This window comes from Bombyx mori, chromosome 25 (assembly GCF_030269925.1).
Source record: "Bombyx mori chromosome 25, ASM3026992v2".
In the NCBI taxonomy this organism is placed as follows: domain Eukaryota; kingdom Metazoa; phylum Arthropoda; class Insecta; order Lepidoptera; family Bombycidae; genus Bombyx; species Bombyx mori.
In genome coordinates, this window is record NC_085131.1 from 8,511,582 (window position 1) to 8,538,924 (window position 27,343).

Below are 27,343 nucleotides of genomic sequence, written 5' to 3' on the forward strand. Positions count from 1 at the left end.
TAAATGCAATACGTTTCGAAACATTTTCTCTACAGTCGCCGATTGGATAGCCGAAGTGTACGCGGCCATCAATACATTGCAAGAGCGTGTACTAACAGCTCAAAACAATGTCAAGCGTGGACTGGCAAACATCGCCGAATGGGGCGACAAGCCGCTACATAATCGTAAAGTAAATCCCGACAAATTAGAACTTTTGGCTGTAAACGAACGTCATCATAGATTCAGCAAGAGGTATGGTCTTCGCGTGGGCAGTGATGTTGCCAAGTTTCAAAGTGGGGTTCCTTTAAATTTTTAAAACAACTAATGTATTATTGTTCCAGACGTAGCCAGATTATAGCAAGTCATGACGAGTTTCAGACTATCTTGAAAGATAATTATAAGCTATTTTTCAATATTCAAGAAGAGGAGGAGGTAAGTTACATCACTTGTAATATTAAATCTATAACCTAATTAAATACATTTTGTTACTATGAACTTCATTCAGTATTGGGCTTGAGTAAAAAAAAGTACACTATTTTATTCTTTTTTAATTTAAGTCTGAAGATGAAGAAGAAGAATTGGAAGAAGTTGATGAAAGTACAATAGATGAAGATGAGAAAGCAGCTCGAGCTGCCAAATTAGCTGAGATCATGCAGCGGCGAGAGGAAAAAAGACTCGTCCGGGAAGAACGGGAGATGGAAAAAGCGGAGGCAGCTAGAATTAAGTTTGAAAGAAGAGAAGCGCGCAGGCTAAAAGCTGAGGAAAAAGCAGCTGAAAAAGCAGACAGACAATCAAGAAGAGATGCAGGTTTGTTTCATTATTTATGAAAGTTTATGAAAATTAGGTTGGAAGTATGTTATCCATAATACATATTTTTTGTACTTCAACAAAAGCTTTCTTATTATAAAAATAAATCGGAATATTACAGAAAGTGAATCTGTACTAACTACATAATTTTATCATAAGGTGAAGAGGTAGAATCTCCTGCAGAGGAAGAGGAAGAAATTGTAGACCCTGAAGAATTGGCAGATATCGAAGCGGAACGCATAGAAATGGAGGAAGAGGCTTTCAGAGCAGAACGATGGCCTGCCTATGTAGAGTATGTTGATTCATTGGTAAGTAATTCCAACGCGATCGAATTTATAATTATAATATCAAAGGAGCTGATATCGCTAAACTGTCTCGACATATAAAATTATAGGTTTCTAAACAAATAATGAAAGCCATACAATCGAGTCTTGATTTATTCGAAAAACAAACAGATTTGGAGAAAGGTCCCCGAGTTGCGTTTTTGGAAATCATTGCTGAACTCAGAGATCCAGGTAATTTATTCAATAATTGCTGCTGTATTAGTTTAGCTATATAATAAGTAAATAGTAACTGTCTAAACAACATTACAAATTTAAAAATACCTTTTAATAAAATTTAATTTGTTGAAATTGTTTTTTTGAGCAACTTGGTACATTGGTTGTGTAAGTTTGAAATGTTTATGTTGTGGATTTTAATTTTGATTTCGTTAACATTTTGATTACGTTTTAGATATATTTTTCTCACCATCGCTTGATATAGACGACGAGGATGGTTTATATGATACACTCAGAGAAATGATGAAGGACATGTTCCTGCAGGCCACACTCTTTGAGAGAATCGATCCAATCGTTCCATTGGCGACTTATGAAGGTTCAGTGTTATGTCATATATTTCCCGTTATTTGTTTATTGTTTACGTGGCTGAACGATCTCACAGTCCAACCTGTCTAAATTCCCTGGAGTCAAAGACATTACAACTGTCAACTCTCGTTGAGACATGAGGTTAAAGTCTCAATTATATTCCATTCGGGCTGTCTCACTCTTCAAATCGGAAAGCGTGACGGTTTTACGTCAGTAATAGGTAGGATGGTGGTAGCTACCTGGTTGGTACAATATCTCCAGTGCCTCATGATTTTTCTGTGCCGTGGGAACTACATATTATAGAATTAATGGCCGATTGAACTTTACAGATGATATAGCCAGAGAGGAGGCCATGATAGATCTCTATCATGAAATATTAAAAAGAGTTGAAAACAGTATTAATGATATCGTTCAGTATGCAACGGTAAGAAAACGCATAAATCAGATATTGAAATTAAAAACATTACCTATTAAAATCTATCTCGTTTGGAAATAAAAAAAATAGATATTAAGTATGTAAAAGTGAGTAAGTGGGCTAATGTTAAACGGAAAGCTTAAGTTACCCAGATGGACGGTATGAATTTTTTTATAGCTATTATATTGGTTCCTCACGTTTTAGAGGTATGAAAAGTACACTCCTCTGTGGATGGAGGACAGGCAAGAAACGCTGGCTGCTTTCATGAAATACGGCCGCGTCATACCGCCGGAGGAATTTGATAAGTACAGATTTGAGAATTGCTGCGATCCCCCCGAGAGTAAACCAAGTTTAGAGCAATACCAGAAAGAGGTGAGATGATTTTTCTCATATTCACAAATAAAAACGTGAGCAATGATTCATTTCCAATCATCTTCTCAGTGGGTCGCGTTTCCGATTCGGTGGTAGATTCTGTGAAGCACTGCTCTTGCTAGGATTCGTGTTAGCAAATTTTCTCAGGATGAGCCCCTGAACTCACCTACACGTCAAGGCGAAGCTGAAATACCCTCTCAAGGCTATCAGCATAGGTAGGAAAAAAATGTGAAATCAAAATTGAATTTCAGATTGACAAATATAACCTCATGTACGATGAAGTCGCGGCCCTTCCAGGCGACTATCTCTGCAACGGTTGGCTAAAACTTAACTTGAAACGATTGAACCAAGCCATTATGAATATTATATGCAAATGGAGTAATCTCTACAAACAGAATCTCAAAGACCACGTGCAGACTAGGTATTGTACTAGTGTATTCTATACAAATATTTTGAAAGGATTATTAAGGTTTAGGGACAAAGTTTGTTACTTAAACAAAATTGTGCGCAGTCATGACATGCGGCTGCGACTGCAAGCTCCGTTGCTTTTTACTTTTTAAGTTTCAGACGCGAATAAACGCTAGGATTAACCAGTTGTGGTATTTAATTATTATAATTACCTCATTTCCGATAACGCTCTGAACCATTAGTCACTACTGCCAATATAACCGCCAAAAAGATCTAGTCACCAAAGAACTGACTTATCGCACATAGCATCGGACTGAGTTACCTAAATAGTAGATTATTCTTATCATCTTTTGCAGCAACTTCATTTGTTAGTTTAGTCAACAAAATACAAGGTGGGATGGGACCGTTTCCAATAATCAAAGATGCTATTACCAAGCTAATTTTAAGCTAAATTTAAGCATAAGCGCTTGAGATTTCAGTAGCTTTATGTTTCACGAACCTTTAAAATAACGCGCGATCCCTTGAGATCGTGAAATTATATATAGGTGATTTGATTTGTTCCCAATACATATATCCAATACATATACAATAAATCACGATCTACATTATTACCATCTGTCTTTGTTTGACGGAATAGTTGCAATACACCCTGTATACCTATCTATAGTTATGATTATAATACATGCATCTTGTCCAATAATCGACCAAATCGAATGGGTAATCTCCTTTATAGTTTGGATGATCTCGAGAAATTTATTAACTATGCATCAAAAGAATTATCAGTGGAACTGGGAGATGATGACTATGAAGGTCTTCTGAAGGTGATGCGCGTTCTTAATGAAGTCCGAGCGAAGGTAGATGCGGGCACGGAGCAGATGTTTGACCCTTTAAGGGATATTATTGATGTATTAAAGGAATACGGCGTTGATTTCCCTGAAGAGACATATGAACAGGTGAGGTTTTTAAAGGCCCTTGTTGAAAGTAACTTGAAATTGGTGATCATTTTGTCAAAAAAATATATATATTTTTATAAACTTTTACATTTTGATTTACGCTACTGGATTGCAGTCAACTGAACTTCATATTTATTCGGTACATACTTTGGTAAGAGTTTTAATGGTTGCATATGAATATAGTTTTTGTGGGTATTACATAACATTTATTTTTTAATTTTTCGTTATTCTGGCGAACAAACGTTCGTCCAAGACATTGCCTTTTTGAATTAAGGGATTTAGGGCCGATAACCGGTTGAGATAATTCCGTAATCAGTTTCAAATTTGCGATCTATCGCATGTCATGTCGCGTTTTTAGACATGAGCAGATTATTCGCTTTCTATAGCACTTTTATCCAACCACTTTAAAGTAACAATGCTACTAATGTGTTACTGCTGTTGCTCTCGCTTAACTAAAATAGGCATTAACCATTATCCCAGTTGGACGTCTTACCGGAGAGATGGCGTAACTTAGTTAAACTGGCAACAGTAATGAAGAACAACGTAGCACCCTTGCAAGCCGCACAAGCTGCTCTCATCGCCAAGCGAGTAGCCCTTATCAATCTACGGCTAACTATGTACAGGGAGCAGTTTAAATTGAAAGAGGTTCGTAGAGCTTACGTATACTTGTATATAACGGTAATAATGATATAAAGCGTGAATAGTCACTTGGTTTAAGCACACCTCGCTTAATACGCGACACTTATTGTAATTAAAGGTGCGTTTTATTTGGTGTCAGTATCAGCAGTTCGATGTTTTTAATTGAACTTCAATTAAATTTACTCCATTCAAATAGCTGAAGAAGATTTTTTTGTTATGCATTTTTTTTCCTAATTTTAAACTTTAAATGGCTCTCCTGTAAAGTTGCAAAAATGTCGCTTAATCCAAATAGACTTTCACCCCTCAATATAGTTTTTGGTCATCTTAACCCACGATGAGTTTGTTAATAAGTCAAGCTATAAAGAAAAATAAATCGAATATATAGAAAGGATCGAGAACAGTAAAGCTGTGCTGTTAGCAAAGCCTTGAGTAGTCACACCCGTCTTAGCGAATCTGGAAAGACCTTAGGGCTACCAGTATCCTACCATCTTTAAAAAAATCTGTTCGGTCAGTTGTTAAATCCTTATAGCTTAGAACTTAGGTGTGCACAAATGTTTATTATAATATAATACTAATCGAGACGCATCTCTTGAACAGTCATCCTCACCTTTTAAACGGGATTGTATTGTTAAATTTGGTTAACATTGCTAGTATGAGGACGCACGGCGCTCCTATGGCCCACGCATTGTCCACGTGATGTTAAGGCCTACCAGACCCTCTCCTTCAAACTTCGGAATTATCAGATTGAACCCTGTTCTACCGAAGTTCTTGGACAGTGATATTGTGCGAATGCATAGCATTCCTTGCCATTAGTAGAAATAGAGAAAGTTAGGTTCGAAAATAAAGAGCGCAATTAATGTGCGCTAACTGAGGTGAAGTCGTGTTTGGACTGAAATTCTCTTAATTAATAGTCAGATTGTTGTGGATAATATGGGAAGAAATAAAATATTGCAAAATTGATTTAACACAGTCAATTCACATTTTCAAAAATCCACAAAAAATCCGATTCATAAACCAGTGCCGTTTCATTGCGCTTGATAATGTAGTTAAAAGGTAATTTATTTGACAATGATTTTCTATTTGAAACAGATGTTCTTAGAGGCTTGTAAGGAACCGTACAGGCAAATCGATAAGGTTCACCAAGAATTGCTGAATTTCGAAGAAATTGTTGACGGTCTGAAGAGATCTTGTACGCTATTTGACATACAACCTCCCGATGAGAAGAACTTGAAACAATGTAGGCGAGAAATTAAGCTTATTAAGGTAAAGGATTTTGCTAAGGATTGCCAAAATTAATAATATTATGTAATTAGTAGCGATCAAATCACATTTTACTTGTTTTTCTGAAGTTCTTCTTTAACAAATTGAGATTCGAAAGTCGATGAAACGAAAAAGCGACAGTAAAAAGAGACAGACACATCAATTCATAAGATTTAACATGGGAGAAAATGAGATAGGAAGCATTTTACAGTGTTTCTTATATACGTGGTTACCTTTGTGCTCTGCTTCGTACCTAATATTCATACATTCTGAATAAATCTATGTGATATATACAAATAAAAAATAAAATAATTATCAAACTTTGTATCACTATGATGATTACTAAAACTTACAATTATCCTCTTGCCGAAATATACATACGTCACATTATCTTGAAGCCAAACTTTTTGAAGGTTTAACTTTCCCACGTGTGAATTGCACACGTTTTTATATATATAATATGTTTTTGTTATATTGTTAACAACAACAAGATTCGCCACAATGACCAGTCGCGATTACTTGAGAAAGTAAAAAAAAGTATTTTTAAATGTATTTATTACATATTTTGTAATTTTTCGTAGCAACTTTGGGACTATTATTCTCTAGTGATGGGAACAATAGAGTTTTGGAAGAAATCTCCATGGAAGAAGATAGATGCAGATGGTATGGATCAGGAATGCAAGCGTTTCACAAAAGATTTGCGACAGTTGGACAAGGAAATGAGGGTTTGGTAAGCAACATTGTTTTTGATATCGTCATTTATTGTTTTTTTGTTAGTGATTCTTTGAATAATCGGATTTAAGCATCTTGGAACAGAAAACTGAAAAATAGATGAAACGAGTCATTATTTAAAGTAATTAATTAATTTATCCTGTTGTGAATAAGGGAACCATACCTGGTAATTGAGGGGATAATAAAGAATTTGCTGACATCACTACGAGCCGTCACCGATTTACAGAACCCAGCTATAAAAGACAGACATTGGATCGAACTGATGATGGCGACAAAGGTACGATTTATACTAACAAAATGTTCACGTAATATTTGAGTTTGTAAGTAATATTCATTTTTTTTCCTAGAAATCACTTCATTTAAACCTCATGACTATCAACTCACACCCATCATCACCATCAACTTCATCACTAGAAAGAAATGTTATTTTCGAGGAAGTATTAGAAGATTTTAAATCTATAGAAGAGTGCGCAAAAGGCATAGAAGTAACGACACCAGATGAAGAAATTAAAGAACATAATAATATAAAGTACCTTCAGTTGCAAGACTTTAGACGGCCTAAGTTAATAGAAGATAATACTGATAGGACATCATACAGGATGATGAATCGATCTTATTCGATGAAAGAAATACAAGATAATGGTCTCGATTTACGTGCCACACGAAGTTCATCACAACATAAATTAACAGATCATTCATTTATTTTGTCTGAGTTTCTATTGTAGATTTCATACGTACGTAGATTAAGGTGTTTTGTTATACTACTGTACATATTTTGATTATTATAAACATAAGATTCATACATTATACAAAGAGGTAAGTCATACTCCTTTATAATTAAAACAAAAATTTTAATTTAGAAAACCAATTTCAATTTAAGCGCTTTTTGCTCTTAAGAATCACAACGCTATGATGTTTTCTAGGTTAAGTTCCACATCGATGATGATACCACGTTAGCTGATCTGTTAGCTCTTAGTCTACATAAATATGAAGAGGAGGTAAAAACTATTGTCGATAAGTCTGTTAAGGAGGCAGCCATGGAAAAAACGCTTAGGTATGATACCTTCCCAATTATTAGTTATTTAAAGAAATCTATTGAATATAAGGCACAAACGACAATTAAATCGATCATTCTAATAAATAATTATTTTCAGAGAATTGGAGGCAACATGGGCTATCATGGAATTCGATTATACCACGCATGACAGAACTGGTACAAAATTACCGAAAGCTAGCGAAGAATTGGTGGAGACATTAGAAGACAACCAGGTTTCCTTAAATTTTTACAAAATTCAAGTTTACAAATAATATTACTTTAGTAGTCATGTAGAGTTAGCAATATTTCTAGCGATTTAACTTGCTTTTCTCTATTTCAGAACCAAGTGCAAAATATGATGTCCTCAAAGTTCATTGGTTTTTACGAAACGGAGGTAACAGTTTGGCAAAAGAAATTAGGAACCGCTGATGCTGTGATCGCCTTATGGTTCGAGGTACAAAGGAAATGGCAGTATTTGGAAAGCATCTTTGTCGGTTCTGATGATATTCGATCACAGTTACCGGAAGATTCCAAGAGATTTGATGGAATTGATAAGACATTTAAGGTACCATCGATAAGAATAGAGATAAATAATAATTCATTAAGCCTAATTGAAACCAATTTTATTTCCATTAAATTTTAGGAATTACTAAAAGATATTGGAGTCACTCCAAACGTTGTGCAAGCTACGAATAAGCCCGGACTTCTGGACAAACTTGAAGACCTAATGAAGGCTCTCAATCTTTGCGAAAAGGCACTTAACGATTACTTGGAAACAAAACGATTGGCTTATCCAAGATTTTATTTTGTGTCTTCTGCAGATTTGTTGGGTAAAACGATTCGTACATAAATTATCACATTAAGAAATAATGCAATTTGGCTATTTTGATATTTTTCTTGGCAGATATCTTATCAAACGGCAACAATCCACCTGCAGTATGCCGCCATCTTACCAAGTTGTATGATAATTTAGCAAAACTGGTGTTTCCGAAACCGGGTAGTAAGCAAGCGTATGAGATGATATCCAAAGAGAACGAAGAACATGTGCCATTTAAAGCACCATGCTGTGATTGTTCTGGAAAGGTGAAGTCAATTTTCATCTTTTAAATTCATTTAAAACTGCTAAGATTGCGCTTAAAACCAAACTTGTAAAAATAAATTTAGGCTTAATGTGTATGAAAGGGTCCATTTTGAGAGTAAGAATGTAAGAAATGAAAGAATGTAAGTAATTGGTGATTGCAGGTGGAGCTTTGGTTAAACCGAGTGACAGATTGCATGCGTTATACTTTGCGCGATATTTTCGAGCATTGTGTGAAATCGTATGAGGATAAATCACGAGACGAGTGGGTGTTCGACTGGCCGGCCCAGCCAGCGCTGGTTGGCACACAGATCTGGTGGACCACGGAGACAAACCAGGCGTTTGCAAAATTGGAAGAAGGTTAGATAGACTTCCTTGAATATTTTCAAATGAGTTTCAGAAGTTTCAAATGAGTTCCGTTGTTCTGTATCATTAAATTTATAGAACTGAAATATCATGATGTGAACGTTGTTGATGATGATGATGAATATTTATGTGAACGGAATCAATATAACCAATACTTTATTACAGGTTATGAAAACGCACTTAAAGATTATCAAAAAAAACAGATCGCCCAACTGAACGCATTAATTGTTCTACTTCTTAGCGATCTGACTGTGGGAGATCGTCAGAAAATCATGACTATTTGTACCATAGACGTGCATTCACGAGACGTTGTAGCTAAACTCATAGTTGCCAAGGTGGAAACTTCAAATGCGTTCCAATGGCAAAGTCAGTTAAGGTTGAATATTTTTAACATATATGCCTTTTCTCAAATTATTTACCCGTAAAAGTTTGACTAGCACTATTTAAAACTTTGTTGTGCATGTTTTAGGCATCGCTGGGACAGCAACTTAAATAATTGTTTCGCTAATATTTGCGATGCTCAATTTCTATACGACTACGAATATTTAGGGAACACACCTAGATTAGTCATCACACCTCTAACTGATAGATGCTACATTACTTTGACACAGGTATGAACGAGTTCTACCTCAATATAATATATACGTTTAAGTATATGCAAAATTTGTAACTATTGTATGAAATAGCAGAGTTTTAACTAACTCCAACTTCCAGAGTCTTCATTTGATAATGGGCGGTGCACCAGCAGGTCCAGCTGGTACTGGTAAAACTGAAACCACCAAAGATTTGGGCAGAGCTCTAGGAATTATGGTATACGTGTTCAATTGTTCAGAGCAAATGGATTATAAATCTTGTGGAAATATTTACAAAGGTATTCATACGCAGTTCTTGTCTTGAGCACAAAAACTGAAATTAAGAATGGTCGCAAAAGGGCTCACTGTTTTAGGAAGTTCAATTTTTGTGAAGTGACAATCTGATTTAGTGGCCCCACGTCTGTCAAATTTTAATTGTTAGATCTTGGGTAAAACAAAATACATTAGTCATCGAGTACTTACTGAGAAGAAAATGTTGTATATTCTTATTAGTATACTAGCTGTACCCGTCTGCTTCGCCGGGCATTTAAAATTAACATTATTATTTCTCACCTCCACAAAGATTCTCATCATTAAGCCCCCGCAACTGGTGTAGGAAGTCCAACACTCATATAAATATTAGCTTATCCATTAAGTATACGTATTTTCTACATGGATACCAAGTTCCAAGTCAATCAGATACACGGTTCAGTAGTTATAACGGAACATCCGTAAAAACCCCTGTAGATTTATATATTAGTATAATATAATATAATAGGTTGGGGAAAAGTTTCTTCGCATTTTTTAAGAAAATTCATAACAGTTTTTAATATAGTTTATTTACATTTAGCTAAAGTATGTAGGTACCATTTTGTTCGATAACTTTTTGCCATCTTGTAGTTAGGGACATGATCCCATTGCTATAGAAATTTTGGGGCTTCTGATCAAAATACCGCGACAATTGATTTTGGCAGTCCTCTCGTGATGTTAACCTGACACTGCCTAAAAAATTCTGGAGAGACCGAAACAGTTAGAAACGTGAAGGTTCAAGGTCAGGACGGCGGATGCATTAACCCAGCCAAGCTTTCTTAATTTTTGCTGAGTGGCTAAAGATGTGTGAGGTCTAGCGTTATCATGATGCAAAACCACACCCCTTCTGTTCATTAATTCCGGTCACCTCTGGTAACCATTCAACACTAGTGTGCGTGCGGATATTTCGTTCGCCCATTTAAGCAATTTATAAAAAATATTCTATTATTTAATTTATTTGGTAGAAAACTTCAATATATGTATATTATGGTCTTCTTTAAGGCTTGGCCCAAACTGGTGCTTGGGGATGTTTCGATGAGTTCAATAGAATATCGGTGGAAGTTTTGTCAGTAGTGTCAGTCCAAGTGAAGAGTGTACTAGATGCAATTAAAGCCAAGAAGAAAAAGTTTGACTTTATGGGAGAGTACATAACGCTCATATCCACTGTGGGAATGTTTATTACTATGAATCCAGGGTATGCGGGAAGAACGGAACTGCCAGAGAATTTGAAGGCTCTGTTTAGGTAAGGTAGTAAGAAATTATTCTGGCCTGGCGACCGTAGAGCTTGGTTCACTTGGGTTTTTCTCTAATTCATCATATGCTTTTAGACCCTGTGCCATGGTGGTACCGGATTTTGAACTGATTTGTGAGATCATGTTGGTTGCCGAAGGATTTCAAGAAGCTCGTTTACTGGCGCGCAAGTTTATTACCTTGTATATGCTGTGCCGAGAGTTGTTATCTAAACAAGATCACTATGATTGGGGTTTGAGAGCCATCAAATCTGTACTGGTGGTTGCTGGATCTTTAAAGGTATATAAAAGTCTTTATATACACTCATTGAAACTGCATTATTATTTGAGAAGTATACGAAACTTGTTCGTTTCTATAGCGTAGTGATCGTCAGCGTCCAGAAGATCAAGTGTTGATGAGAGCTTTAAGAGACTTCAACATCCCGAAGATTGTAACAGATGACACACCTGTGTTTATGGGACTCATTGGAGATCTTTTCCCGGCATTAGATGTACCGAGAAAAAGAGACATGGACTTTGAGAAAAGTTTGATTGAGGGAGCACTTTCGATGAAGCTGCAGCCTGAACCTGGCTTTATTCTAAAAGTAAAGATTTTTATCGGTTTGATTGGAATTTCGAAGAGATTTTGTTGTTTTTTATGTATAACTAAAATTCTATTTGGTTGAAGAGAGGATCTTATATTATTTATTAGAATGTCCAGTTAATATATCCGATATCGGCCAAGTCACGAGAGTTCACGTGACTAGAGTTTAAATACCTTTTACTTTACATCACAACATGAATGCTGGCGTGATCTGAGGCAAAAGGTGAAACTGGTCGAAGTATTCGTTTCATTGCATATAATTGTGCCATTTTTCAAAACAGAACACATATTGTTTCACCGTAAAGGTATGAATGTAATCTACAATCTTATAGGAACAAATCTGGCACAAAAAGAGCTGCCAAACCTATAAGTCGTCTTTACTGTCCTAGAAAGATGACACTGGTCTTTGAAACTTAAATGAAGGCTGTTACATTAATCGAGCAGTAATTGGCTATTCTTTTTAAAATAATGTAAAATAATATATATAATATTGGTAGTTTTTTTAAGATAATAAGGCATTATGAGAAAAACGCCTGAGATCGACAAAATCACAATGAGGATTTACAATCTGAAAAATGACATGTTTTGTTTTCAGATGGTACAGTTAGTGGAATTATTTGCCGTTCGTCACTCAGTATTCATCATAGGATTTGCTGGAACTGGCAAATCAATGGTGTGGCAATGTTTGTACAAGACATATTACTTGTTAAAACAGAAACCATTTTACAATGATTTGGATCCGAAAGCTGTAACTAATGATGAGTTGTTCGGTGTTATTAATCAAGCTACGCGAGAATGGAAGGATGGCTTATTTTCGACGATCATGAGGGATATGGCAAACATGCCTGGGGATGGACCAAAATGGATCGTGTTGGACGGTGATATTGACCCAATGTGGATTGAATCCTTGAACACTTTAATGGACGACAATAAAGTATGTGTTTTTGATGGAATATTATGTACTTTCTTATTTTGATAAATTGGTACAATATTTTTTTGGGATATTCTATTATTTTAAGGTGTTAACTTTGGCCAGCAATGAACGAATCGCATTAACGAAATCAATGAGGCTGTTGTTTGAAATATCTAATTTGCGTACCGCGACACCGGCGACGGTATCGCGAGCCGGTATTTTGTACATCAACCCTCAGGATCTAGGTTGGAATCCGTAAGTGAAATATAGACATTATTTACTTGGCCAACAGTTTTTGCACGGTAATATTCGGTTATTCAGAAGAGATAGCTAATTTAAATCACTACTTTTATATTACCAAAATATCTATTTTGTTTTCGAGCCTATTTTGTGATAGGTGCTCCGTATTGCTAATGTTAAGCAGTCGTATGTTTTGGTAGATAAGGCGTAAAATATTCTTTATTCCAATGCAACATTATCTCGCAAATAAACTTCAACGTTGGTAGGGGCATCTATTTTGTGGTGTCGGTAAGCCCAAATAACCGCTCAATATCAGGTGAAACCAGAAATCGTCTACCAATTTACGCTAGTAAAAAACAGAAATTGTACTTTTAACTGGATAGTAATAACGACCAACTAAAAATGAGACACCTTGAAAATTATTGAAAGATAAGTGCCCTATGTAATGATAAAGCTTTAAATAAAATTTAAAAATGAAGATAGTTGAAATATAGAAAGGTTAATATGTTATTGCAGTTTCGTAGCCTCATGGATAGATACGACTCGTGACGATGAATCAGAGAAAGCAATGTTGACTATAATGTTTGATAAGTACATACCGTCTTTACTGGAATCGTGCAAGAAGTACAAGCGTATCACTCCATTAACGGATTTGCAGCAGATTCAGCTGACATGCTATTTGTTGGAGTGCTTTCTGAACAAATCATTGTTACCCAGCGACTGTCCCAAGGAATGGTCTGTTTAAATCTAATGTTACTATGCATTTTTCATCCACTACTAACACCAAAAGCCATGTAGTCTGTTTGAACTAGATACCCTTTATATTGTAAAAAATCATTAAATATAAACATCTAATATGTATATGTAGTTACAATTATCGTATTTTACAGGTATGAGACATACTTTGCGTTTTCCGTTGTATGGGGCTTTGGGTCTGGTCTGTTCCAAGATCAACTCGTAGATTGGCGCAATGAGTTCAGCAAATGGTTTTGTAACGAATTTAAGCAAATTAAATTCCCTTCAACCGGCAATGTGTTCAGTTTCTTTATCGATCCGGAGACAAAGAAATTTCTCCCGTGGTCGGAGAAAGTGGAGTCATTTGAGCTCGATCCCGATTTACCGTTGCAGGTGTGTTGAGAGTTAAGTGTTTTGTAATGCTGATTTAATATGCCAAATGTCATGCAGAATTAAGTGAAGTCAAATGAAATTGTTATTTTTACATGCTTTATTATAGTTAATACAACGGTGATTGATTGTGTCCACCATTAGCCATTTTAAGTACATGCAGCGCAGTGTACTACAAAATTTTATTTTCAGTCATGCTTAGTATCAACTTCGGAGACCACCCGTATAAGGTTCTTTATGGATCTGCTACTGGCCAAACAAAAGCCGGTGATGCTAGTAGGTAGCGCCGGTAGTGGCAAAACTGTTAGTGTTGCTGCTAAACTTAATTCATTACCGGAATCGTACGCGATCACAAATGTACCTTTCAACTTTTATACGACATCTGGTAAGTGCTATATATAACTAGCTATAATATTAAATTTAACTACTACTTCATCGTTAGTTTAAAAAAAAGTATTCTTTCCTTTTGTGTACTTATAGTGTAATATAACGGTCATAGAAATGTTTGATTCTTACAGAAATGATGCAGAAAGTTCTAGAAAAGCCATTAGAAAAGAAGTCTGGACGAAATTTTGGCCCGCCGGGAAGCAAGTTCATGATTTATTTCGTTGATGATCTTAACATGCCTGAAGTTGATACATATGGTACTGTTCAACCGCACACACTTATCCGAGAGTTTATGGATTACAAACATTGGTAGGTAAAACCCCACACAGTATGCTGCAAAGCTTTTAAATGGACTACAATTTTAAGAAACAATTTCATTCAGGTACGACCGCCAAAAGTTATCATTAAAAGAAATATCTAACTGTATGTTCGTTGCGTGCATGAATCCAACAGCCGGCTCCTTTACCATTGATCCTCGTTTACAGAGACACTTCTGCACATTTGCCGTCAGGTAATTCATTGACCTTATTATGTGTTGAGAAGTCACCATGAGCTTTTGTTTACAAAGCACTGGTTTCTTTTTCAGTTTTCCCGGTATCGATGCGTGCTTCCATATTTACAAACAAATCCTATCTCAGCATGTAAACAACCCGTTGAATAAGTTTGGTCCTTTAGTGCAGCGTTATGCTGAGCCTCTCGTGAACGCAGCGCTTACACTCCACAACAAATTGGCTTCGGCATTTTTGCCAACAGCAATTAAATTTCATTACATATTTAATTTGAGAGACCTATCAAATATATTCCAGGTACGCTTTATCAGAAACCAAACATCAACAAAATGCAAAAATTGAGTTTTAAAAACAATGAAACATTTTATGATACTTAAGATTATGATTACGATGTTCAAATACTAGATTTCTAGTGTAATACATTATTTTTAATTTAGTATATCATAAAAATAAAGTTTGGTAAAAATAATTTTAACAGGGCATGCTTTTTACAACCGGAGACGCGATAAAAACGCAATCAGATTTGATCAGACTATGGATGCATGAAGCAACGCGTGTTTATTCCGATAAAATGGTCGAGGAAGCTGACAATGAAGCTTTCCAGAAGCTCATCAGTGAAGTTATCAAGAAAAATTGCGAGGTTTAGCCTTTAGCGACAAATACATTTTCTACTTAAATTAAACAATTAACAAGTACGCGTACATTTTGGTCCTTTTTTAACCACTTATTATTTATAGGATTACGATGAAAATGTAGTATTCGAGAAACCTTTAATCTACTGTCATTTTGCTGAGGGGGTGGGTGACCCAAAATATTTTCCTATCAGAGACTGGCCTCAAGTAAAAAAGCTGTTGGACGAATCTTTGTCTTCTTATAATGACCTCGTGGCCACTATGAACCTCGTTCTATTTGAAGATGCAATGTATCATATTTGCAGGTGAACGAACTTGTTTTGTAATAATTGCTTGCAGATTTTTTTCAATCATTATGTCTATCCTAATAATTTGAGATTATTTATCAATATTATTTTAGAATAAATCGAATATTAGAGGCACCCCGAGGTAATGCCCTGTTGGTCGGCGTCGGAGGATCAGGAAAACAGTCGTTATCCAGACTGTCTGCATTTATATCCTCATTAGAAGTTTTCCAGATACAATTGCGAAAAGGATACAGTATTAACGATTTAAAAGTAGATTTAGGTACGTAATTAATGAGTATCGAATTTTTTATTTCGTTTTTGTGATTACCATGGGAACTATATAAAGAAAGTTTTTAATACAAAAAAAATGTCTACTTTATATGTATGATACTTAAACTTCTATTACAGCGACCCTCTATATTAAATCCGGTTTGAAGAATTTAGGAAATGTGTTTTTAATGACGGACGCTCAGGTAGCCGATGAAAGATTCCTCGTACTGATCAACGACTTGTTGGCTTCTGGTGAAATACCAGAGTTGCTTGCTGATGATGAAATTGAAAATATTATAAACGGAGTCAGAGGAGAGGTATGTTGCTGTAAGCGGCTTACTCCATGATTTATTCTAATATGAAAATGGAAATTTTTACTTTCACTAATATTTTAGACAAAAGCTTCGGGTGTCCCGGATACTCGAGAGAATTGCTGGAGATTTTTCATCAATCGAGTAAGAACGATGCTAAAAGTTAGTATAACTTTATATAAAATCACTATCATTCAGTTAATAAAGTCGTCGTTGCCTAACGGATAGGACGTCCGGTGCATTCGTGTTGAACGATGCACCGGTGTTCGAAACCTAGGCGGGTACCAATTTTCTAATGAAATTCGTACTCGACAAGGTTCACGATTGACTTCCACGGAATAACATCGTGTAATAAAAATCAAACCCGCAAAATTATAATTTGCATAATTACTGGTGGTAAAACCTCTTGTGACTCCGCGCGGATGGGTACCACCGCCCTGCCTATTTCAGCCTATTTCAGTGGGGCAGCCGTAGTATACTTGAGACCTTAGAACTTATATCTCAAGGTGGGTGGCGCATTTGCGTTGTGGATGTCTATGGGCTCCAGTACCCAGTTAACACCAGGTGGGCTGTGAGCGCGTCCACCCATCAAAGCAATAAAAAAAAAAAAGAATTTGAAAAAACTCAAATATTTACAATGTTTGTTGCTTTTAGGTCGTACTATGCTTTTCACCAGTAGGTGCAACATTACGTATCCGAGCTCGAAAGTTCCCATCCATTGTCAATTGCACAGCTATTAACTGGTTCCATGAGTGGCCACGTGAGGCTTTACGGTCTGTGTCGAAACGGTTTATATCTGAAGTGGAATCGTTACCGGTAATTATTAGTTCAATGTTAAATCAATTTGTTGAAATTTATCCAATGCTATAAGCGTCGCTCATTTAAAAAAATAGATGATAGTTTGATACTGATTACACTTATGTTACTTGATACTTTATTTACTTTAACTTCTTATAATAGCAGAAATGCCATACTCATGCAATACAAATATTTTTTCTCATTGATTTTCAATAAAACATTTCAGCCAGATTTAGTAGATCCTGTATCTAATTTTATGTCGCACGTTCATCAAAGCGTGAATCAAATGTCAGCCGTTTATTTCCAAAACGAGCGACGTTACAACTACACCACACCTAAAACGTTCCTCGAACAAATATCACTTTACACGAAGTTGTTAAATGAAAAGACAACAAACTTGAAGATGATGATCGCTAGATTGGAAAACGGCTTGGAGAAGTTGGCTTCCTGTGCTGCGGATGTAGCCGTTTTGAAGGTAATGCCTGTCTGTTTTAATGTATCATTAGAAATATCAAAAGCAAATCATACCTGTGATTTAAATTTTTAAATTTATTTTAAGGTCACATTAGCTGAACAAGAAATAATTTTAAAAGAAAAGAACAGGGCCGCTGAAGCACTTATCGAAGTTGTTGGAGCTGAAAGTGAAAAAGTGTCCAAAGAAAAGGCATTTGGTAACTATCATTACCTTAATGAATGAATGTCCTTTATACTTAGCTAAAGACGAAACTAATGCATTTGGTAAAAGTAATGTAACTAGTTTTCTTATGACATAAACAGCTGCTGAAGAAGAGAAGAAAGTGAAAGTGATAGAAGAAGACGTTACAATAAAAGCTAAAATCTGCGCTGACGATTTAGCAAAAGCTGAGCCTGCTTTACTCGCAGCACAAGAAGCCTTAAACACCTTAAACAAAAATAACTTAACCGAGCTAAAGTCTTTCGGCTCACCTCCAGACGCCGTAGTTAACGTAACGGCAGCTGTCCTCGTACTCTTTTCTAAGAAAGGGAAGATCCCCAAAGACAGGTCATGGAAATCTTGTAAGGTAAGCCACAATCTCGTATTCCTATAATAGATTCGTCACATTATGGAATTAATGCAATCATATCTTTCTTTTAGAGTATAATGGCAAAAGTCGATCAGTTTTTGAATGATCTGGTTTTCTATGACAAGGAGAATATACATCCTGACGTTATAAAGGTACCGTATGTGACTTATTGATTTTAATGACGAAATATAAAAGAGTTATAAGGATTATGTTTTCGTAGGCGGTTATGCCTTACATCAAGAACCCGGAGTTTAACGCTGAATTCATAATGTCAAAGTCGGCTGCAGCAGCTGGTCTGTGTGCTTGGGTGATTAATATAGTGAAATTCTACGACGTGTACGTTGTCGTCGAACCCAAGCGTCGAGCTTTGAACCAGGCTAATGCCGAACTTCAAGCGGCAAGAGATAAACTTGCCTTCTTGACTGATCAGATCAAGGTATAGTCAAATAATACAAGTGAAACATTTTATTTTGAAAATTTTAAAAGGTAACAAATTTATTTAGATAACTAAGCAGTAATAGATTTTTGAAATTAAGCAAATATACATTTCTCTAAAGCTTTTATGTGGAAATATGTACAACAATTCGTCGGTCGGTTGGTAGATATTTTTATCTACATTTATTTTTACTAGTTTGCGGTTGTAAGCCAGCGATTAAAAGGCTCGCGGTTAAACCCTAACAATGAAGTTCTATGCTTATAGCCAAACCTGTTAGCTCTGATATGAAATATGAGTACTATAAACACCGACTAGGACTGATTATTTAAAAGTTGACATGATAAAAACAACATCCTTCGGAAAATACTTAGCCGGTTTTTAAATCTTCAAGGAATTGGAAGAGAAATTAGAGGTATTATTAAAAGCCTTCCAAGAAGCGGTCAACGAAAAGATGAAGTGTCAAGCCGAAGCTGACGCCACTAATGCGACAATCGATTTGGCAAACAGACTTGTGAATGGTCTCGCTTCGGAAAAAATAAGGCAAATAATTTTGAATATTATCCCCGAGTGTCTACAAACTGCGTTTGGTTCGCTTTTAGTCATATATACTATACATACTAGATGATGACCGAGCTTTGTTCGGTTTTCTTTTTGATAACGCCATCTTGTTGTGTCTTTGAAGCGGTTAGTTGCCCTCAATTAAGAAAAATAGTATTATAATTCGCCAATAGATGTCGGGAAGAGTTGATTATTGAAAACACGAATAAAACAACACTTTCTGAAAATAAATCGTAGCTAGATCGTCCCCGAAATCCCCTGTATACTAAATTTTATAAAAACTTTGGAGCCGTTTCCGAGATTCAGATTATATAAGTATATATTAATATACAAGAATTACTCGTTTAAAGGTATGTATATACATATTCACTGTCGATAAACTGTATTTCAATACAGATGGTCGGCAACGGTGGTGAACCTGAAGGAATCTGGTGTTATGTTACCTGGAGATGTTTTGTTGATAACGGCTTTCATATCTTACGTGGGGTGTTTCATGCGAGGCTACCGACAACAGCTAATGTACGAGGATTGGATACCAACTCTGCAGAAAACAAACGTAAGATATTTGATAAACTAGGCGATAAAATATTATGAATTGTTGTATTGACCGGTGAATGAGTTCACGGCCAATTTGGTGTTAAGTGGATGATCAAGCTAGACATCACAACTTAAAGTTCCTCACTCTTTAGATGTGAGGTCGAAGCCTCAAGTGTTTTGTATAACAGCTGTTCCAATTTTCAATTGTATATTGTGTGTGTGATTATCCAAATTTATAAAATATTCCGGTTTTATTTATATTAATATACTAGCTGGCCCGGTAAACGTTGTTTTGCCATATAAATTGTTTCTAGGAAAGATAAATACTGATAGATGGATACTGACTAAAGCCCATCTGCCAGGCTGATTTGTGAATCTAAACTATCCAGAGTGCCACCCAAACACAAAAAAATCATTCAAATCGGTCCAGCCGTTTAGGAGGAGTTGTGACAAACACACGCACAGAATAAATAATATATATTTATAAAGATATACACGATCCTTCAATCCTTCACCAGAAATTGAATTCGAACACGGGCATAGTCGTAACACTCGGTACGAGTACACCAGGAGGCGTATTAACCTTTAGGCCACAACGATTTTGGACAATGCGCAATACTTTAAGTGTTGATTATTGTAAATGAATTTTAAATTAAGGAGTTGTTATGTCTGAGTTTAGTCTAAAAACATGTTTCGACTTTGTGTTAATAGCCCAAAATCGAAACCACCGAAGGACTGGATCCACTGTCAATGTTGACCGATGACGCTCAAGTGGCTTGCTGGAATAACGAGGGTTTGCCTACTGACTCCATGAGCACCGAAAATGCTACTATTTTGACAAATTCGGCACGTTGGCCATTAATGATTGATCCGCAGCTGTAAGTTTTGGCCATACGTAGTTACAATATTCGATTTGGTTAAGTTATACACTCAGCAAAGTTCTTCTATATCTCGGTAATGAAAATGTTCAAAAAAGTCAATGTTTTAATTTGCGGTATCTATTCTCAAGACCTGACGATATTGACCCGTATTCAGATAGACCAATGTCCGGCGCTCGACATGATAATTATATAAAGATTGATTATAAATACGAATGCTAGTAGAGAACTAACTGACTTCACCGCATAACTTCTGAAATTGGGTTTTAAGCAAAAAGGACGTGTAATTTTATAAATTACTTATTACTAAAAGTTTTATTATAAAGCTAAAATTAATAAAAATAACCACGAATAAGTCACACACGGTCTTCCAACTCCAAATTAGGATTCCCTTTACTATGAGGACATGAGACAAACACGTTTAAATATATAACTACATATATAGATAAAAAACACCCAGATAAGCAAACAGACCGAGTAAACAAACAAAAGTGTTCAGAATAAGAATGTTTCCACGTTGTGGGAATCGAACCCACGACTCCCGGCGCAACAGTCAGACGAAGTAGCTACTGAACCATCGAGTCATTTAAATGGTTTAATAATTTCCAGTCAAGGTATAAAGTGGATTAAATCAAGATATGGCGACTCTTTAGTAGTGATAAGACTGACGCAACGAAATTATTTGGATCGTATCGAACGTGCTGTGACTAACGGAAACGTGGTTCTGCTGGAGAACATTGGAGAAACTGTGGATGCTGTGCTTGAGCCTCTGCTAGGACGTGTGCTCATACGCAAAGGGAAAGTTTTAAAGGTAACCAAGCAGCTGCTCTTGAGTTGTTAGGTCTCCTTCGGAGGCGCTAGGGCAACTGTTAGCAAATCCCACCCCTCTCGGCTGAGCCTTTGCTCGCCCACCTGTTCTGGTGGAACTGAAAAGGCCTCCGGGCAACCAGTAATCCTACAATCCTAAAAAAAAGGTAACGAAATACATTGTCAGCTGCACAATAGTGATATAAAACTGCTATAATAGTCTGATTTAGTTTTGAGGAAATCCTAAAGTCAATATAACTAAATATCTTTCAGATTTTTTTTTCTTCTTCACTTCAGCAATGCCAGGGGCAGAGCCAAGCCGCTGCCTACCGCTTAATACTCTCCACAAGCCTCGTTTGAAGTATTAGTTAATCACAGATTTTACGTTTTTCTATGTTACAATTTTATATATGACTTGGGTATATAACAGGGACACGACATTTTTACGAGCGAAAAATGTTCACATACAAATTTAAGCTAAAACGTAAATATTTTAACACAATTATACAAGTAGTGGAAATATCTGTTGTAACCAGAGGATCAGTAGACGAAACAAGATCGTAATTTTGTGGGCTTTTATTTTTCGAATACTCTAATAAAAATAGGTTTGGAGTAATAAGTACATACAAATTAAACCCTTTTATCACGTTTTTGTTCCCTTGATCTTATACGGGGGGCGACAGGATCTTTCATCTTACATTCTAACCAACTTCAAGTCGTTCGATTAAGCCTTGAAAATTTTAAAAACGTAACTTAAAGGTAACTTAAACGTTTTAAATACAGATTCATTATCATCTCAGCCTGTCCACTGTCATTGTTCTTAATACCGATTAGAATACAATAACTTTATTACGTGTGCCTAATATCCTAGCAGGATGAAAAAATAGTTTTCTTCTTATTTTTGTACAATACATATTTGTTAAATAATAATTATCCCTTATATTTATTTACAAACGACACAGTTTAGTATTATCTTATAAGGTTAATTGATTTTATTTCTTCACATTGTGTTCGCTTTCAGATTGGTGATAGAGAAATAGATTACCATCCAAACTTCCGTCTGGTAATACAGACGAAATTGGCCAATCCACATTACCAACCAGAGATGCAAGCACAATGTACACTCATAAATTTCACAGTCACAAGAGACGGGTAAAGATTATATTTAAAATGTTTATCATGTCACATAGCTTGTGTACTGGTGTGCACCCACATTTATTATACATTTAAAATGCCTACGAAACAAATAAATCGCACCCTAAAATTGAATTTAACCGTTTTATTATCATCATATTTGAGACTGAGACAATTTATTTGGATGATGTAATGATATCTGCCAGGTTAGAAGAACAACTGCTGGGTGAAGTAGTGAAAGCTGAAAGACCTGATCTCGAGAGTCTTCGTGCCGGTCTCACTAAGCAACAAAACGATTTTAAGATTACGCTTAAAACTCTAGAAGACGATCTTTTGAAGCGTTTGTCTTCCGCCGGCCCTGATATCCTTAGCGATTCAGCGCTGGTTATTAATTTGGAGATCACGAAGAAAACTGCCGCCGATATAGAAATAAAAGTCGAAGAAGGAAAAATTACGGCAGTCAAAATAGATGAGGCTCGAGAACGTTACAGGTAAATGAAATGTCTTCAGTGTTTAGAGATCAGTTACAAATATTTTTTTATAGGATAACCGGTGGGTTTGGTAGATGAAAAGTAAAAAAAAAACAGAACCCTCTCTCTTAATGCGTGGTATACGATGCGGTTTAAATTAGAAAGCCGTTTTAGTAATGCAATTTATTTATTTTTCTAAATTTAATATGAACGGAATGCCTATACCGGGTACAGGGGCTCTGTTTGTCTAAGAGATTAACAGCACTTGGTGATTTACTCCAAGTGATACTACAGACGGCTTCTTTTCTTTAAAGTACGCATGTTTATAAACCATTAATAAGCCATTGAGCCATTTTTTAATTGAAAAAGAAATGACATTGGAATATAGAATTAGAAAAATTATCAAAATTATCATAAATCCGCTTAGACATAACCAAGCTAAGAACCTTCGAAAACTGGCTGCAGGAGTTATTGGACAAATAACAATGATGAACATGATATCGACGAAAGAAACCGGAATTGCCGTAACTTTAAAAAAACCAATTTGACGCCAGAGCCATAATGTATAATAAATTTAATATGGTAAAAAGTTAGCTCAAAATGCATGTTACGACATTTTCGCTTTCTCCCGTCGATATCATGACGTGCGATGTGCGACCCACGTAAATTTTATTGTGTAGCTGTATTCACGTCATTTTAAAACCGACTGATCGAGGCTGGTTAAGAACTTATGGAATATCCTGTCGTCATTTATTTACAAGAAAAGAATTGTGAATTATGGATGACATCCTTATTTACAGACGAGCTGCAAACCGCGCTTCCCTCCTCTACTTCATATTGAACGAGATCTACAAGATCAACCCTATGTATCAGTTCTCCCTAAAGGCGTATAGCGTTGTGTTCAGAGATGCCTTGGCCCGGGCCGAGCCGGCTGACGATCTTGAAGGCCGAGTACGAAACTTGTTGGACAGTATAACGTTCTCGGTGTTCGTCTATACCAGCAGAGGGCTTTTTGAACGCGACAAGCTGGTGTTCTTGTTTTTAATCACGCTACAGGTAAATGAGGTTCATTACTAAATCATAACGGAGCTGGGGTTTCCCGTTGCAATTTAAGATTGTTTATATAATATGATCGAAACTTCTCGAACGTTCCCGAAATGCAAAAGCAAAATTTAGCAACTCAAATATTATACATGGCTTAGCAAATAATGTTTTTCACTTATGAGACGTAAGTACCTTTGTGATTTCGGGAGCGGTTTGAGTATTTTAAAAATAAACTTATCTTAGCTTTCTTGATTTTCGCGTTACGAATGCTATCAATCAATTGCTATCATTAACATTTCCTCGATTTTATGTTCTTACTAAAAGAAATTAGATTTTAGTTTAAATTGAGTATTATTTTGCCTTAACCTAGATTGTAGTGTAGCTTTAATTAACTATATTCAACTATGCTTGATTTAATGAATATTCTAGATTCAGTAATGAACATTTATAAAAAAAATGCAAATAAAAATCTGCAGCTTATATGCTCAATATATAATTTTAGGTTTTACAAGGAGAAGGTAAAATAGATCCAAGAGAATTAGACTTTTTACTAAAATACGCGGTCGCTCCCGAAGTGTCTCCATATTCGTGGCTCTCGAATAATTCCTGGGGCGGGATCGTTGCCTTATCAAAAATGGACGCCTTCGAAAATCTCGATAAAGACATTGAAGGTGCTACTAAAAGGTAATCCAAACATAAAACAATAAAGTACGACATAAAACTACTTTTACGGTTATTTAATCCAGCATTTTCTGTTGTCATTAAACATTATGTTTTTATTTTTTATTGCTTAGATGAGTGGACGAGCTCATAGCCCACCTGGTGTTAATTGGTTGCTGGAGCCCATAGACGTAAACGCGCCACCCACCTTGAGATCTCAGTATATTTACAACAGTATAGTCAGTATAGTTACAAGTTCTAAGATATAGTATAGTTACAACGGCTGCCCTACCCTCCAAACCGAAACGCATTAAATTATTTCATTAGATAATTTCTGACGTTTCAGTAATCCGTGACCACGAAAACTGTAAAGTATTTACAGTAATGTAAAGAAAAAGTAATTTACTCGCACAAACTAAAGAAAATAGTTACATATATTATGTTAACATATTACTTTCTGCTTGTCAATTGCCGGTTTTTTTGTTTGTTAACTAACTAATTATTAATTAGCATTATGTACTGATACCGATAAAAAATAATAGGAAGGAGTTTATCCTTACAAGAAATAAATGACAATAACAAAACGAATCTCAAAATGTTATACATAAAATGAATCCAAAGGAGTTGTAGATTATGGTCGAATTTTGATCGTTATCATACATTTCGTAATACATATTCACTGAGTGCGTAAATTCCGTCTTCTTTTGAATGTGGGTTTTTTTATCAATGTTTATGTATTATAAGGCTTTTCCAAATTTAAAAAGTGGTTTTTGTCTCTCAGATGGCAAAAGTACACTGACGGAGAGGCACCAGAAAGAGATAAACTTCCTGGTGAATGGAAGAACAAAACCTCTTTACAGCGTTTGTGTATCATGAGAGCGTTGCGACCTGACCGCATGTCATACGCCTCAAGGTAAAACATATTAAAACCATAAAAAAAATTTAGTTATGACTTGTTTGATTACTGTTCAATACAATTTGAGAAACACGGAAATTACGTCACGAAGTTAAAATAAATGATGCTCTGTACTTACTTTATTTAATTAAGTAAAGAGCCTGATTTGATTAGAGTAAAATATCGGAATAGATTTGGGTCAGATTTTAGTCGGAAAGTTTTGGAAATGTTTTAATATAAAATATAATTGAGTTTCATTTTAATCGCGATAGTCAGTTTAGTCGATATACCTACCTTACCTGCCCTGGTAAACCTGGAAAGGCCTTCGAGCCACCAGTAATGTCTCAAACATAAAAAAAGTCGATATACGAATATACGAATTTGCTTTAGTGCGTTTTGTGAAGAGAATTTGGGCACGAAGTATGTGGAAGCTCGGACGCCTCCGATTGAAAAGTCATACCAAGAAAGTAATTCCACTACGGCTATGTTCTTTATATTGTCGGCCGGAGTGGATCCGCTCAAGGTATCAGCGTAGTCCCATTTATGTTTAGAGTGCTGTATTATAACACATTTATGTGTTCTCATATAACTTTTTTAACGTATATCATTAAATTATGGTAGCTTGTAGGAGAAACCCGTAAAAAACGGTATTAATTTTGTTTCATTTTTACTTTGACACATAAGGAATATACCAGTTGTACATACAATTTTTCAATTCATAATTCTGTATATAAGTCTTACTAATATCCGTCGTTGTAAGTATTTTTATTATAAAAAAAATCGTATTTTTGTAGGATCTCGAAAAATTAGGCCGTAAATTAGGGTTTTCGACAGACAAGAAGAACTTCCACATCGTTTCACTTGGTCAAGGTCAGGAGATAGTGGCCGAGGAAGCTATGGGTGTGGCTTCGGCTAACGGACATTGGGTCATCCTGCAGAACATACACTTGGTAGCGAAATGGCTAGCTACTTTAGAAAAGAAGATGGAAGAAACATTTGAAAATCCTTTACCAGAATACAGGTAACGCAAAAAAATATTAGTCATGAAACAGAATTGGCACTTTAATCTGAACTTTGTCAATTTCAGACTCTATTTGAGCGCAGAGCCTGCAGCTGATCCGGCTTACCATATTATACCTCAAGGTATCTTAGAGTCTGCAATCAAAATTACTAATGAGCCTCCAATCGGTATGTGGGCTAATTTGCACAAGGTATCATCGAAAATACTATGATGTTCATTTAACGCTAAAATTAGCTACATTGTACGCCTTATTACTTTAATATTTCGTTTTCAGTCTCTAGATAATTTCAATCAGGAAACTCTTGAGATGTGCAGCAAAGAGGCCGAGTTCAAGTCAGTTTTGTTTGCGCTTTGCTATTTCCACGCTGTCGTTGCTGAAAGACGGAAATTTGGGCCGCAAGGTTGGAACAGGTAATTTATTTAGGCATTAGATATTAAAAATTCTCAATTGCTTGCCAATTCCCAATTTTTTATGTATAAATTCCTCAAACCCAGACTTATTATAATTTAATTTGGTTTTTTATAACCCCTACTAGGGTATATCCATTCAATTTTGGCGATTTAACAATCTGCGTTTACGTGCTCTATAACTATTTGGAGGCTAATCCTCGGGTTCCTTGGGAAGACTTGAGGTATCTATTCGGAGAGATCATGTACGGCGGTCACATTACAGATGATTGGGACAGGAGACTCTGCAGAACATTCCTCGTTGAGTACATGCAACCGGAATTGGTAAAAGAATTACTGCTCCTTATAGTTTGATTCC

At 35.8% G+C, this 27,343-nt stretch overlaps 1 protein-coding gene across 1 annotated transcript in view; it reads left to right on the forward strand.

Moving 5' to 3' along the window:
• LOC101742915 (dynein beta chain, ciliary) overlaps window positions 1-27,343 on the forward strand; it is a 39,948-nt gene that overhangs the window by 8,214 nt on the left and 4,391 nt on the right. The window contains exons 17-75 of the mRNA XM_012689786.4: window positions 36-231; window positions 321-411; window positions 537-786; window positions 946-1,094; window positions 1,181-1,301; window positions 1,519-1,659; window positions 1,979-2,073; window positions 2,269-2,436; window positions 2,688-2,857; window positions 3,578-3,797; window positions 4,278-4,442; window positions 5,526-5,699; window positions 6,278-6,426; window positions 6,582-6,705; window positions 7,352-7,482; window positions 7,583-7,697; window positions 7,805-8,029; window positions 8,108-8,294; window positions 8,369-8,547; window positions 8,707-8,902; window positions 9,074-9,284; window positions 9,378-9,519; window positions 9,623-9,779; window positions 10,792-11,032; window positions 11,118-11,319; window positions 11,399-11,623; window positions 12,218-12,556; window positions 12,642-12,790; window positions 13,292-13,510; window positions 13,666-13,903; window positions 14,093-14,285; window positions 14,419-14,596; window positions 14,670-14,798; window positions 14,874-15,093; window positions 15,275-15,436; window positions 15,534-15,733; window positions 15,829-15,995; window positions 16,124-16,302; window positions 16,381-16,458; window positions 16,951-17,112; window positions 17,321-17,569; window positions 17,654-17,765; window positions 17,872-18,134; window positions 18,209-18,289; window positions 18,358-18,573; window positions 18,965-19,113; window positions 19,528-19,687; window positions 20,380-20,546; window positions 21,156-21,357; window positions 22,375-22,505; window positions 22,694-22,978; window positions 23,758-24,013; window positions 24,504-24,685; window positions 25,443-25,574; window positions 25,947-26,079; window positions 26,351-26,577; window positions 26,644-26,767; window positions 26,852-26,988; window positions 27,114-27,309. Of these exons, the coding sequence (XP_012545240.3) occupies window positions 36-231; window positions 321-411; window positions 537-786; window positions 946-1,094; window positions 1,181-1,301; window positions 1,519-1,659; window positions 1,979-2,073; window positions 2,269-2,436; window positions 2,688-2,857; window positions 3,578-3,797; window positions 4,278-4,442; window positions 5,526-5,699; window positions 6,278-6,426; window positions 6,582-6,705; window positions 7,352-7,482; window positions 7,583-7,697; window positions 7,805-8,029; window positions 8,108-8,294; window positions 8,369-8,547; window positions 8,707-8,902; window positions 9,074-9,284; window positions 9,378-9,519; window positions 9,623-9,779; window positions 10,792-11,032; window positions 11,118-11,319; window positions 11,399-11,623; window positions 12,218-12,556; window positions 12,642-12,790; window positions 13,292-13,510; window positions 13,666-13,903; window positions 14,093-14,285; window positions 14,419-14,596; window positions 14,670-14,798; window positions 14,874-15,093; window positions 15,275-15,436; window positions 15,534-15,733; window positions 15,829-15,995; window positions 16,124-16,302; window positions 16,381-16,458; window positions 16,951-17,112; window positions 17,321-17,569; window positions 17,654-17,765; window positions 17,872-18,134; window positions 18,209-18,289; window positions 18,358-18,573; window positions 18,965-19,113; window positions 19,528-19,687; window positions 20,380-20,546; window positions 21,156-21,357; window positions 22,375-22,505; window positions 22,694-22,978; window positions 23,758-24,013; window positions 24,504-24,685; window positions 25,443-25,574; window positions 25,947-26,079; window positions 26,351-26,577; window positions 26,644-26,767; window positions 26,852-26,988; window positions 27,114-27,309 (10,439 nt within the window). The remainder of the gene's footprint in view (window positions 1-35; window positions 232-320; window positions 412-536; window positions 787-945; window positions 1,095-1,180; window positions 1,302-1,518; window positions 1,660-1,978; window positions 2,074-2,268; window positions 2,437-2,687; window positions 2,858-3,577; window positions 3,798-4,277; window positions 4,443-5,525; window positions 5,700-6,277; window positions 6,427-6,581; window positions 6,706-7,351; window positions 7,483-7,582; window positions 7,698-7,804; window positions 8,030-8,107; window positions 8,295-8,368; window positions 8,548-8,706; window positions 8,903-9,073; window positions 9,285-9,377; window positions 9,520-9,622; window positions 9,780-10,791; window positions 11,033-11,117; window positions 11,320-11,398; window positions 11,624-12,217; window positions 12,557-12,641; window positions 12,791-13,291; window positions 13,511-13,665; window positions 13,904-14,092; window positions 14,286-14,418; window positions 14,597-14,669; window positions 14,799-14,873; window positions 15,094-15,274; window positions 15,437-15,533; window positions 15,734-15,828; window positions 15,996-16,123; window positions 16,303-16,380; window positions 16,459-16,950; window positions 17,113-17,320; window positions 17,570-17,653; window positions 17,766-17,871; window positions 18,135-18,208; window positions 18,290-18,357; window positions 18,574-18,964; window positions 19,114-19,527; window positions 19,688-20,379; window positions 20,547-21,155; window positions 21,358-22,374; window positions 22,506-22,693; window positions 22,979-23,757; window positions 24,014-24,503; window positions 24,686-25,442; window positions 25,575-25,946; window positions 26,080-26,350; window positions 26,578-26,643; window positions 26,768-26,851; window positions 26,989-27,113; window positions 27,310-27,343) is intronic.